Genomic DNA, 14133 nt, shown 5'->3' on the forward strand with positions numbered 1-14133 from the left:
GGCCAGCGGGTGGGCTCCCCACCAGCGTGAACACCCATGCCACCCCGCAGAAAACCTCGCCAAGATTCGTGCGCGTTGGAAACTGCAGGGGCATACCCGTAATTACCCCCGTCACCCAAAGGAGATTGCCTTTGTCCGCAGTTGAGACCCACCCACTCTCTCTCCTCCGCCTCCGAGATGGCCAGCTCCTAATCCACACCACCACCACCACCGCCGCCGCCACCGCCATTTCCACTTGAGTCGGCCTCCGCCTTTGCCTCTGGGTGTGGCGCGATGGGGTACCTCCTCCTCTCGCCGTCGCCGTCGCCGTCGCCGCCGCTCGCGTCCCGGCACCGCTCCCCCGCCGCCGCCGCCGGCCGCCACCGCGCGCGGAGGGGCGCGGCCGTCGTTGCGTCGTGCGATGGCGGGCCGTCTTCGTCTCAGGCGGCCCGGTACGCGCTGGCGCGGCGGGCCGTGCTCCTCGGGGTCTCCGCGCTGCCGCTCCTCCGCGACACCGCCGCCAAGGCCGCCGCGCCCAGCAGCGCGGGTCTCGTGACTGGTTAGTGCGATGCTCCGACCCGGGATCTGTTTGTTCATGTCAATTCCGTCTTGTGTTGATATTCGTATATTAAAGCACTAAAGCCTAGTCTGTCAGTGTATTACTTTCTGACGAAAAGGGTTTTACCCTCAATTCGTTACTTTCACCAACGTTTGCAGTACAAAGAGTCAAATACTGTAAAACCAAAAACCTTCTATGGAATTGCTAATTCAAAGAGATTGAATGTCAGCCTGCCATCTTAGACTCTCACCTAAACATATCAGGTTGAAATTTTCACCTGACCTTATGACCTGACATTTCAAAGAATGTCACAACAGCCTGAATAAAACAGTGCAATCGCACACCTAGTGCAACTAAATAACACCATATGCAACCCTAAAAAAACACCATATGCAGAGAGTTACATGTCTTGTGTTGTAGAGATGCATGTGATGTTTCATGTCAAATCTCAAGACTATTTCTGTCGAAATGCAAACTTCCTCTAACTGTGGATCTTTGTTGCATTTTGAATTTTCACTAGAAAAATCCCCCGAGGCCCATTAGTTTATAAATATTGATTGGAACTACAAATTGAGTTTGGGCTGGATTTTTTTCCATACTATTGTACTTCTACAAAAAGATGGTGATGAGTCATGACTATAGATAACTCCTCAAACTAAATCTTACCCTTGGTATGTGCCACGCCACAATGGTTTATGTCTAGGTTTTGTGAAAGGTTCATACCTGAAGCATCCGTCAGTTTGGACATGGCATAAATCCTGTACTTAGTGCAGTTAGTTGTCATGAGAATGCTTAAACTTGATATTCTGGTGGAATAGATTTGATATTGGAGTTACACAGCTATGCTCTCATTATTCACGACTTATCTCAAGTGAATTTTGATCAGATGTCACTTTTTAAATTTTCCCGCAGTTTATGGCATGTCATTACCCCAAGGGTTTATTAGAAGAAAGGGGATCCTTGCCCCGAGGATAGATCGTCATGCTCAGAATTGCTACAAAACTTTCAAGATTGGACGTAATAAAGTCATCTGTAAACCTAACGATGCCATGCTTGATGGTCAGAATTCCTGCCCTCATTTAAATAGGCATATTGAAGATGGGATTTACAGTATCATTTATGACTTCCGTAGTAACCCTGTCAGGGTCTACTATGATGCATTCCTTTGCTTTTGCTCCCTGGTATAAATATTTACTAGTGTGCCTGGAAACTCTACTCCAAGATAAGGTTATTTTGAATTCCCTTGTCTTCGTGCTGCCTCATTGTCATCACACTGGAGTGCTATTTAGTGCTTGCATACGAATACTACTAACTTGGGAACATTTTGTAAACATAAACATACTGATACTAGATTACTAGTTCATTTGTTTTCCACATTTATGATGGCTTTGGAAAAATAGATAAATAGTTGTCGTTGCTTTTCCTCTGTAGAGACAAAGGATGTCCCAAAGGTGGATGAACCTCAGGCTGGCGGGACTATGGTTGATGAACCTCAGACTGGCGGGACTCAGTCAGAAGCTCCTCTACTTGAAGCCCCTCAACCCGAATCATCCTTACCAGTGGTGCAAACACAATCTCCAGGGAATCCACTTGCCGGACTTCTGAATGCAATTGCGGTTATTGCCTCGGGAGTTCTTGCTGGATTGTATGGCACATCTCGACAGGAAAAGGAGGCCCTGCAATCTGTCGTCTCATCTGTAAATCATCTGCAAACCACACTCACTTTGACATATTTCATAATACTTGCTGATATTCTTGTGTAGTCTTGGCCAAGATCCTAAGGAAGGCAAAAGAGAAATGGACACAAATAGCAATGTGCATACCCATAGACAAACACACGTGTTTGTGCGCGTGTGTGTGCTTTGATTGCTGGGCGTGGGCATGTGTTTTATAAAAAAATGAACACTCTCAAATTAGGGTGTGCAGGAGCTTACATATATTGTACTGATTAAAACTAATTTTCGTTAGGCTTGAAAGTATAGGACTCACTTGAACCTTGCTAGCTTGAATACTCTTATTTCCTACCATGATGTTCTCAGGGAAACATGTCTTAAATTGACTCACTTTGAGAGTGTAACTTGCATATGAATGCAATAAGATTAAAAATTATTATAAGTACTTTAATACCTTGAAATTTTTATATGTTCAAATTGATCCATGAAGACATTTATCTGACATGTCTAAATTGCTACTTTGTTCAGTTGGAGATCAAATTGGCTGAAAATGAGGCAGCGATCTCATTGATGAGGGAGACCTATGAAAAAAGGTTATTAGAGCAACAAGCAGCACAGAAGAAGCAATCTATGAAGTTCCAGGAGCAGGAAGCTTCATTACTAGATCAATTGGCTTCAACAAAAAAGACTGTAACATCACTAAGTGAAGAATTCAGAAGGGAGAAGGCACGGGCTGAGGAGCTCAAGGATGAAATACGGATATTGGAGAGTAGTATTGATAAAGCTGGGGATGATAAAGATGTGCTTGAAGCCAAACTGACAGAAAAGGTTGGTGAAATGAATGATTTGCAGGAAAAATTAAGTCTACTCAGCCAACAGAATGCTAGCAAGGAGAAACGCATCGAGGAACTCAACTCATCACTTTCTTCAAAGGAAGCAGAGTACCAGAACCTGCGCCGTTTCTCTCATCAAACGAAAGAGAGTCTTGAACTTGCAAATGCTAAAATACAACAACTGGAGGAAGAGATTCATACAACTAAAAATGATCTTGCTTCTAAGATATCGTCAGTTGATTCACTCAGTGAGAAACTTCAAGTATTAAGCTCTGCAAAGAAGGAAGCCGAGGAAAAAATAAATGAGCTAATTAAAGAGTGTACAGACTTAAAGGCTTCTTCTGAGATAAGAGCAAACCACGATTCTGAACTACTGTCTGAGAAAGATGATCTGATCAAACAGCTGGAAGAAAAGCTCTCTGTTGCATTAACTGCCTCTAGCAAAGACCATGAAGTCATTGCCGGATTGAACAAGGAATTGGATGCCACCAAAGCAATGCTAGACGATGAAGTTGCGGCACTGAAAAGCCTTAGAGATTTACTTAAATCCACTGAAGAGACCCTAAGTGATTCCCGAACTGAGGTTTCCAAACTTTCCGAGGACCTTGATGAAGCAAATAGGACAAATAAGGACCTGGTATTGCAGATTTCAAATCTCCAAAGCGAGTTCAATGAAATGCGAGAAGGTCTGACTTACAAGCTTGGAGAGGCTGAATCAGTATCTAAAGCTCTATCAGATGAACTGGTCTCAGCTAAAGAGATGATTCAAAAGGGTAAGGAAGAACTTGAAGCTACCTCTAATGAGCTTACTTCTGCCGTGGAAGCTCGTGATAACCTGAAGAAAGAATTGCTGGATGTGTACAAGAAGTTCGAGTCCACCACACAGGAGCTTGTTGATGAAAGGAGAATTGTGACTACTTTGAATAGGGAGCTTGAGGCTTTGGCTAAACAATTGAATGCAGATTCTCAAGCACGAAAAGTACTCGAAGCAGACCTGGATGAAGCAACCAGATCACTAAACGAGATGAACACGAGTGCAGTGTCACTCTCTGAGGCGCTAGAGAGCACTCATTCCAAGAATGCCACTCTTGAAGCAGAGAAAGAAATGCTATCAAAAGCTCTCGATGAACAAACAAAACTGACAACCGAGGCTCAAGAGAACTGTGAGGATGCTCAGAATCTTATCACAAGGCTTCAGACAGAAAGGGAGACTTTTGAAATGAGGTCTAGGCACCTCGAAGAGGAACTGGCGTTAGCGAAGGGTGAGATGTTGCGCCTAAGGAGGCAGATTAGTGCAAGCAAATCCCAGAAAACAAGATATGTTCCCAGAGCAAGTGCATCCACAGAAACCAGCACTGCTCCCAGAGCAAGTTCGCCCACAGAGACCAGCAATGTTCCCAGAACAAGTGTTCCCACAGAGACCAGTCAGACCCCGAATGAGCAGTCTGTGAATGATGGTACTCAGAAGACCGGTGAAATTGCTGCTGAGACTCCATATACTGTAAGAGTAAAGGCTAGGAGAGGAAAAGGTGGTGCGTCGCGATGAATCTGTCTGGTAGTCCCATAGAGAAGTGCCATCTTCCTTTCATTTTGTTTAGTCATCAGTTATAACTTTATTTTTCATACTACCATCCTGTAGCGTCGGTAGTCATTTCAGTGCTATTTAGTTTACTTGTGACGTTTGAGACATCCAGTTCCTTTCCTGTAATTCACGTGCTGCGAGTTTTGAGAATTTGAGGGTTTACATGTGTACAGGTTAATTTTTTGAACTGTCAACATGATGGAGAATTCTTTTATCTGTAGTTACACTGAATTGTTCATAGGTACTATCTGCTTGTTTTATCTACTTGCTAGAATCAATTTTCTGCTATTCACTGTTAATCTAGCAGTATTGCTTATTTTCAATTGCAGTAGGCCAGTAGCGCTACCTATACTTTGTGCATCATGTGTTTTCGGTTAACCCACATGCTCCTGCTTGATCACCTCAGTTCACACATTTTCATATGCTGGAGGCAGGTTTGTTTGTTCCCTGGGGATCCAGTGGTTGCTGCTACCAATTGGTTTAAGGGAAACATGGTGTATAAAACTTGCAGAGCTTTATTTTATTATATACTACTAGTATGTACGCCAAATTTCAAGGGATAGATACATTATATCTTCTCAAGGAATATACTCATATTTTGGATGAACATACTCCCAACATCTTTTTCATGGACATGGTTCCGTTCTGGTGAACACACTCTATTTCAACAGTATAATGAAACTTTGGAAGAGTATGCATCACAGATTTAATTAATATACTTAACAGAAAAAAATGCCTCCCCCGTTCAGTTCTCCCTCATGGAGACACACCTCACCTGTTTATCTAGAGCACATGGCCCACACAGTCCAGGTTTCTGTGTTGTTTGGTTAAGTCACAAGTCAGGCCCCTACTAATAGATTGGCAGATATATTCTCAATCTAACATGAAACTGCAACACATTTTCTTATGAGTGGCAAATATTATGGGCTTAAGTCATCTTTGCATAATGGGCATGTGCCAGTCTAATTGAAGATCCCAACCTCAGGCAGTTATCCCATGGATTAAGTTGTATTGTTAATTTGTGAATCAAATCCTTGAGCTGAGGCAATCTGAAACTGAAGTCCAAGGTGAAATATGTTTAGGCATTTACTTTATATAGTTGATGATCATTGCAGAAGTTCTTGGTAGAACGACCGTCATGGCACTGGCATTGGGAGCATGTCCATGAGACGGTTCTATAGCACTATACCACTAGATGAAATAATCGGCAGATCGTCGCTTGTTTTAAAACAGTAGTGAAACGAAGCACAAAACATATACAGAAAAAAAGACTTGCACAACAGGTGAGATAACTTAATGAAACGAGCATGTAACAATACATGATTAAACATAAAAAAATCATGGTAATTTGACAATTAATTCTCAACAGCATGGCACTGGCTGCAAGGCTCCACAACGTTTAACTCAACTGTAGAGGGAACTTTCTCTAAGATGTAACTTCTCACAACCACGAGAGCTTTATGGGCTTCCATGATCATATTCATATTCCCAACTGAGCATTTACTAGCACCATCCGAACACCTAAGATCATAACAGACAGTGTCCAGTGTAAGGCGCTCTAGTGAAACCGCGTTCTCAAGAATATGGACTGTTAGCTCAACCATGCTTTTCGCAGAGCAGAAACCGATGATCTTCACATCCTTGATGCTGTCATGGCAGTGTCCTGGCATCTGCCTTAGATGTGAGGAATCACCTAAAACTGAATCATGCTCTACACTCTGTTGTGTTACCTGCCCATGATAGATATCAATGTCACTCATAACAGAGAAAAAACAAGATATGTGCTTTGAATTAACTGTTTCAATAGACACTAGATATCCTTGGGAAGATGAACATGACTTACACACAACATCAAGGTCTCCAAGGAAGGACAAGCATCAAGAAAAGAAACCAGAGAAAAGTAATCATAGTCCGGGCAAAAAGCCCCTGCTGATACCATGAAAGAAATACACAAGTGCTTGAGGTGGAGGAATTTGCCAGGTGAAAACGGTATGTCTGTCTGTATAAAAAAAAGAACACCTCAGATTAATAATATAGCAAGGAAATCGCCAGTAATAACCCAGAGTCTTAGAGTATTACCGCCAAAGATGAGGTTATGTCAAGAGTTTCAAGATTTGGGACCATCTGTGGAAGCTTGGCGCGAGCATAATGAACAACGTTCCAACCAGAAGCTGAAATCATAATGTCTAGCACCGCATCTCCAATTGACACTTCTACTACGCCACCAGTGTATTCAAAAACGGTGAGATTAGGAGCTTTGCTCTTTATAACCTCCAGATTTTCACAATCAGTGACCACCAACTGGCTGAGCCGCTGGAGCACGCAAGGTATCTTGAGGCAAGTTATCTCTTTGCAATACGTGAGTACCAATTCCTCCAAAGCAAAAGAACACGAAAGAAGGCACCCTAACTCGTCCCCTGTAATATACACTTCAGACAATTCTAGACTAGTCAGGCTTCTTAGGCAACTAAATCCAGCCATGGGACGGAAGACACAGCTGCTGAGACGAAGATCCCGAATTGTGTTTGCACTCCCATTAAGTAAAACTGAGCATGGAAAATTGTAATCCAAGTCATCATGCAGCAAAAGGGCAAGTTCTTCAATCCCTGGCTTAACAGCAAGGTGAAGCCAATCATTAAGATAACATGCGCTGATATTGGCAACATCATCTATTTCAAGCCCGAGTGCCTTCAGACCATTGCCTGAGTGGTTTCTCAGAATGTGGTAAATTATCCTGACAAGATTGCTCGTTTTTTCATCTGATGTTTTATTCTTTCTGTACAGGTTTTCATCGAAGATTGTTTCCTTACTGAAGGTGAGATCGGGATGGCATTTCCAGGAACGTTGAAACAAGTGTGACACGCAGGCAGCACGTGCAGCATCTCGCAGGGACAGCAGAGAATGTATATGAGCCCAGATTTCCTGCACGCACATGTGTTAGAGAAAAAAGTTCAACATTGGACTTGTAGAGGCGACCGGTTGCTTCAATTTGGAAAAGAAAAAATAAGGCCGTAGTGAGTACCATTCGGAACTACGTGCTTCCGCTAAGTCAAGTGCATTGCAGTAGTTAGATTGAGCATTGCGCAGAGAAGATCCTTCCCGCAATGTTATTAGTGGCTTTCCTAAGAAGTGCTGTTAGTGACTTGTACGGATTAAGTAATATGCAATCCATCCACGAAATGTGCATCCAGTAACTAACATTCAACAATGTTAGTCGGTGCATTTTAGTCAAACAAGATGCACTGGATGTGATACGTTGCACAATCGCACGTGATAAACAAGTCAGTTTTGCAACAACAAAAGGCAGAACTGAACATGTAACTTCAGCTAGGCTAAAAATATTAAATAGTATTCCCTCCGATCCATAATAAGTGTTGCAGTTTTGAACTAACCATAGTCCAAAACCGCGACACTTATTTTGGATCGGAGGGAGTATTACAATTTTACCTGAATATTTATTAATATATCTAGAAGCCCGTGTAATAGAATGCAACACCGCTAGCAGCTACAGTGAAGATACATGACATGAGCGTTGGTAACTAAGGTGAGAGGATAACAAATTACACAGACCAGATAAAATGTCATTCTACAATTACTAGAATATGCAGTTTAATCTTTAATTTTTTTACTAGAATTAGGAAGCACTGTATGAAATCAACACCTTAGTCCAAACCATAAAGCCAGTGAAAGCTTTCAGAGCAGCACTTAAATAACTTCTATCTTTCCTTGTGGAATCTAGGCACCTTGGGGCAAGAAATGGCCCTCACTTGGTCTCTCTAAAGTTTGCCAGTGCACATGTTTGAAATCACATTTGTCCTGCCCCAATTTTATTTTGCACTAATTTTGGTAAAACAAAACTGAGCATTAAACCAAGCATACTCTAGATCATGGCGCAGTCATTCAATAGTGTAGAAATGTATCCGTTATGATACGTTTAAACTTCAAACTAGTGGTTAGATATAGACACCCAAACAACATCAACATTCGAACTAGTAGTCTCAAACAACATCAACATCCAAACTAGTGGTGATATAGACACCCAGATTCTGGATGGAAGTGATATAGTGGACACATAATGGAACGTTTATTGAACTACCAAACATCAAGAAGCACCCTTCATAGAGAATAGTGTGTCATGCTTTATGAGATTATAGGCCGGACGAGGATGGCATGTGCCAGATCTAAATGAGAAAAATACTAAGGACAAGTTACAGATTGAAGGTTCTGCTAAGTATAAATAACAAAGATCGTGAATATAATCACAACAGGAGAATATGGTATAAATGTGTCATGTGTGGCCCTAGGAAAGTAGGAAGTCTGCTCCTTATCAAGTAATATTTGCATTTACATAGCATCAGTGGCGAATCTAGAAAGAAAATTGAGGGTGGGCTCAAAGTTTACGCTGAGAAAATTAAATGCTCTTGTGAAGAAATAATCCTTTTGCGCAAATATACTAAAATTTTCCTAGATTTCTACTAGAAACATGTAGTATTTACTAGAATTTGTTGGAAAATATCAAAGTTTGAACAAAAATTCGAACATGTTCACTAAAATAGTCATTATCTCCCAACTAGAACTAAACTAGCTACTGGCTTAAGGGAAACAACCACTGACTAGAACTAAACTAGAAAGCAATTAGTTCCAGATGATTGACATTTCTACTGATTAGAACTAAACTAACTAAACTACATATGCAGAGAAAAAACTAAACTACAACAGCAATCGTCCAAGCACAACACTAAACTTGCTATTGACTAGAAGTCTAGAACTAAACTACCTAAGTGGAGAGAAGAAATTGGACACATGAGGAGATATCCACCGGCGAGCTGCCGCACAAGGGAGCCTCGAACACAGGTCCTCCCTGGAATTTGGATCCCTAGCTACCTCAGATTGTCAGCGATGGGGTGCGGTCGTGCACGTGCGGGCTGCCTCGCTACAGCTTGTGCGTGGTGCGCCTGCTATCTGTTCCTGGCCTCGTGATGGGCTGGTGGCTTAGATGTGCCTGTCGGCCTACTATTCCTGGGTTGGGCCTGCCGATGCTTAGTAGTAAAAAATAAATTCATGATTTTTGAGGGTAGGCTCGAGCCTATCGAAGCCTCACCGGTAGATTCGCCCCTGCATAGCATAGACCCGCCAATGTGAAGCTAGAGCAATCGTTAAATATCAGAATTTATGACGAACCTCTGGAAGGCTTGGCCCTAAACGTCACAATTTTTTACCACCCAGAGGTTTGTCTTCTTGTAGGTAGGTCAATTCTTCCCTTTTGGCCAATGAAGCAATCAATCCATCTGCAACACATCGTACATGGTTAAAAAGATGTCAATATAAGGAAACAACAAGCACAGGCACAACCAATTTGTTTCTATTATCCAACTTGTGCACAAGGAAATAAAACTTCAATTAACCATAAGACGTAGGTATATCTGCAAAGCATCACCTAAACTCCGCTTCATCAATCTGCTCCCTCCCATTGCCACAAAACATTACTCCCACTTATTTCCGATCAGACCACTAATCTTTGGTCAGTTCTTGTACAGAACCACAATTTTTTTCTTCCTCCATGTCCACCATCTCAGAACTAATAATTTGCACTACACCGGACCTGACATCTTGGCCAATGTCATTGTGGCAAGACTCAAGTGCAGAGTAGATATTGTGGTTTTGTGCCAAGGAAGTAACCCAACGAGTTGGTGTTTTGTGCAATTTCCTTTTATTTTTTCGACAAAGTAGAAATAGAGTCTAAGATGGAGCTCAAACAAATAAAGGAGCTCTTGTGTCAGGTACTAGAGGGAGTACATGGAAGAGGATTGGATGGCTAAGACTAAGATGACTCTTAATTCTATCTAGATCTATGGCTATCTGTGTATCTTCTTGTTACTGCTGCTATTTTTCCTTTTGCTTCCAAGTCACTCTTAATTCCCTACTCTTAACTCAGTGAACATCGATTCCTTTAAGCAGATACACGCGGCGTAAACAGAGAAGAAGCTTACTGCGGTGGGGCTGGATCTGGTGGTGACGCCGATCCCGCTGCATCGACATGAGCCGCTGGAGCGCCAGCAGCCCCATGACTCGATATGTCGATGACGACTGAGGGTGGGATGACCAAGCCTGGACAAGCGTTCTGCCTCTCGGTAAACTCGCTCTATCTAGAGCATCTTTAATAGATGGTTCAAATTTTGACGGTCCAAAACCGGAGATGTAAATTTTGGACCGTCAAAAAGTGCGTTTTGGAGTTCCGAAAAAAAGCCAACTCCAACAGATGATCCAAATTCATGGTCCAAATGAGCAACTCCAATAGACGGTCCAAATTCATGGTCCAAAACCGGCCAGCAGCCACCCGGCAACTGTTCAGCCGCTGTCCAGCCACTGTACAGCCGCAAATATTTGAAAATAACATAAAAAAATTCATGTCCACAATATCAAATTATTACATAGTTCTTCAGATCCAGGAGATGCAATGCAACACAAATACAACATAGTTTTGTACAAATACAACATAGTTTTGAACAAACAAATAATGAATCTATGCGGATCTTTTGCCATGCCATTTTACCGAAAAAGGCTTTCGCCCCGCTTTATAGATAAAGCAAACCGCCCGAATCAAACAGCCAACAGAGTTCATACACACACACAAAAACACACACTCAAAGTCACAGCCGCACAGAACGCACGGTACCAAAGGGGTTAATGCTGAGGGCACAGCTCAACAAGCCCTAAGAACAAAAGGACACACACACAAAAAAACCGCCACGGATGGGTCCAGCCTAATCAGGTTCCGGCGGTGGTGGCGGAAGCGGGGGCGCCATGCGGAAGGCCATCGATCGAAGGTCGGTGAGGAGGGTGTCGATGGTGCTCCGGTCCTGGGGGCGGCTAAGCGGCCGCCGAAGCTGCAAATAGCCACACATTTTGAAGATCGCGTCAGTCGCACGTCGCAAAGGAACTTTCTGAATAACGAGCTTGTTGCGAATATTCCAAAGCGTCCATGCAAGGATCCCAATGCACAACCATCTAATATGGCGGTAACGCGGGGAGGAGGCATTGATCTCCGCGAGTAGGTCAGGGAAGTTGGAATTGCACCACTGTCCGCCGACCGTTTCACGGAAGCACGACCACATGAACTGGGCAGTGGAGCAGTTGAAGAAAACGTGGTTCGAATCCTCCACCGTGGCGCACAGGGGACACATCCCATCCCCAGGGCCATTGCGCTTGCGGACTTCCACCCCAGAGGGGAGACGTCCCCGAATCCACTGCCAGAGGAATATCCGGATCTTGAGGGGGAGATGAATGTCCCAGATCAGGCTAAAGGGTTCAGGGGCCAGCGAAGGGGCAATGGCAGCATACAAAGACTTCGTGGAGAAGCATCCTGAGGGCTCCAGACGCCACGCCATGGAGTCGGTGGCGCCCTCTACCTGCATTGGCAAGAGAGCGATGTCCTGTAGAAGGGCGTCCCACGCGTCAACCTCCTGGGGGCCAAAGGAGCGCCGAAAGGCGAGGCGCCCTAAGTCAATAAGGGCCGCTTCGACGGAAATTCGGGGATCTGCCGCAATGGCAAATAAGCCCGGGAAGCGGGCGGCCAGAGGGGAATCTCCAAGCCAGCGGTCGAGCCAAAACAGGGTCGAGGACCCGGAACCCACCGAGATGGAAGTGCCAATCCGGAGCACGGGGAGGAGCTGAATCACCGCCTGCCAGAACTGGGATCCCCCAGAGCGCTGGCAGAAAGCAAGAGGTTGTCCTCGGAGGTACTTATTCTGAATGATCGTAAGCCAGAGGCCGCCCTCCCCGTTGGCAATACGCCATAGCCATCGGGTGAGGAGAGCAATGTTCATGCGACGGGAGGATAAGATCCCCAGACCTCCCTGGTCCTTGGGTTTGCAAATGTCCGGCCAGCTCACCATATGGTATTTTTGCTTGTCCCCCTCGCCAGCCCAGTAAAATCTGGACTGATATTTGGCCACCTCCTGGTGAAGCGTCTCATGGAGTCTATAGAAGATCATGAGGAACCAGAGAAGGCTAGCCAGCGAGGAGTTGATGAGGATTACCCGCGCCGCCTTCGAGAGCCACCGGCCCTTCCAGGGCTCGACTCAGTGTTGCATCCGGGTCACGGAAGGGCGGAGGTCCGCTACGGTGAGGCGAGAGTCACTAATGGGGATCCCCAGATAGGTCGTGGGGAAAGAACCCAAGCGGCAATTAAGCCGGTCCGCAATGCCCTGGGCCTCCACCGGTGGGTATCCCAGCACCATCACCTCGCTCTTATCAAAGTTGATGGTCAGACCGGACATCCGTTGGAAGCAGAGGAGGAGGAACTTCAGGTTGGCAATATCGGACTCGGAGCCCTCAACCATTATTATGGTGTCATCGGCATATTGTAGGAGGGAGACCCCCCCTCCTACAAGGTGTGGGACCACGCCGTGAATGTGGCCGGCCGATTTGGCTTTGTCAAGAATGGCCGCGAGGGCATCGGCCACCATGTTAAACAGGAATGGCGAGAAAGGGTCGCCTTGGCGGACCCCATAGAGTGTGGGGAAGAAGGGGCCGATCTCACCGTTAATGTTAATAGCGGTCCGACTGCAGGAGACAAGCTGCATAACTCTGGTCACCCAACGGTCATCAAAGCCCTTACGGAGTAAAACTTCCCGAAGGAAGGGCCAGTGCACAGTGTCATAGGCTTTATGGAAATCAAGCTTCAGGAATACCGCCCGTTGGTGCTTGGAGCGGACTTCGTGAAGGACCTCGTGGAAGACCAACACCCCATCCAGGATAAAACGGCCCTGCATGAAAGCCGACTGATTTGGGTGGGTGATCGAGCTTAGCACAGAACTGCCAGGAGTCCACCGCCGACATGGATCGGTGGGGAGAGGAGCGCGCAGAGGTCCACTTGGCCGCAACCGCCTCCCTGAAGCCCGCTTGGTTGAGCCAGAAGAGCTCGAACCTGAAGCGAGGCGGGGTGGGAGGACGTTCATCGGCGATGGAGAGAAGGAGAGGGACGTGGTCCGACCCAATCCGGGTAATCGCACGAAGCGAGGCCAAGGGGCATCTAAGTTCCCATTCCGGGGAGACTAGGACGCGGTCCAGGACGGACCGCGTCGGGTCGGCTTGGCGGTTAGTCCAGGTAAACCTGGCACCCGTCCGCTCAAGCTCGCAGAGGCCGAGATCCGCGATGCAGTCGTTGAACATCTGCATCCTGGGGAGGTTGATTCGGTCATTATTCTTATCATCGGGAGAGCGGATGAGGTTGAAGTCCCCTCCAACAACCACCGGGAAGGTGGAGGCGGAGACCTTCTGTTGGAGCTCATCAAGGAAGGTCGGGGAGCGGCGGTGGTCCGCCGGCCCATAGACAATGACAACCTCCCATTTGAAGTTGAGCGCCCTCTCGAAGAGCTCCATGCTAACGAAGAACTCGCCCCGGTCCATCCCGCCAACCTCAAAGGTGGCATCCTTCACACCTAAAAGGATGCCTCCCGAGTGCCCCGTGGTCCCACTAGAAGGGAGCCAATGCCAGGCGAATAG

At 45.5% G+C, this 14133-nt stretch overlaps 3 protein-coding genes across 4 annotated transcripts; 1 reads left to right on the forward strand and 2 right to left on the reverse strand.

Annotated features, from left to right (window-relative positions):
• The first annotated feature begins 77 nt into the window (after positions 1–77).
• LOC109777352 (uncharacterized) lies at positions 78–4840 on the forward strand. 2 transcript variants are annotated; one of them, XM_020335993.4, is made up of 4 exons: positions 78–538; positions 1451–1597; positions 1970–2235; positions 2740–4840. In XM_020335993.4, the coding sequence occupies exons 1-4, from the start codon at positions 274–276 to the stop codon at positions 4588–4590; spliced, it is 2529 nt and encodes an 842-aa protein (XP_020191582.1). In that variant the 5' UTR covers positions 78–273; the 3' UTR covers positions 4591–4840. The 2 variants fall into 2 exon arrangements, with proteins under 2 accessions (XP_020191582.1, XP_020191583.1); XM_020335994.4 differs by lacking the exon at positions 1451–1597 and having other exon boundaries at positions 129–538.
• Positions 4841–5981: 1141 nt separating this feature from the next.
• On the reverse strand, positions 5982–10692 carry LOC109777351 (uncharacterized). Its single transcript, XM_073511603.1, has 6 exons — positions 10617–10692; positions 9846–9914; positions 9728–9741; positions 6706–7548; positions 6563–6625; positions 5982–6356 (listed from the first exon to the last, which is right to left on the reverse strand). Exons 1-6 carry the CDS (start codon positions 10690–10692, stop codon positions 5982–5984), a joined length of 1440 nt encoding a protein of 479 aa, XP_073367704.1.
• Positions 10693–12707: 2015 nt separating this feature from the next.
• LOC141042726 (uncharacterized) lies at positions 12708–13094 on the reverse strand. Its single transcript, XM_073511604.1, has one exon. It carries the CDS (start codon positions 13092–13094, stop codon positions 12708–12710), a length of 387 nt encoding a protein of 128 aa, XP_073367705.1.
• Positions 13095–14133: the final 1039 nt, after the last annotated feature.

Source organism: Aegilops tauschii, chromosome 3, assembly GCF_002575655.3.
Source record: "Aegilops tauschii subsp. strangulata cultivar AL8/78 chromosome 3, Aet v6.0, whole genome shotgun sequence".
Classification (NCBI taxonomy): domain Eukaryota; kingdom Viridiplantae; phylum Streptophyta; class Magnoliopsida; order Poales; family Poaceae; genus Aegilops; species Aegilops tauschii.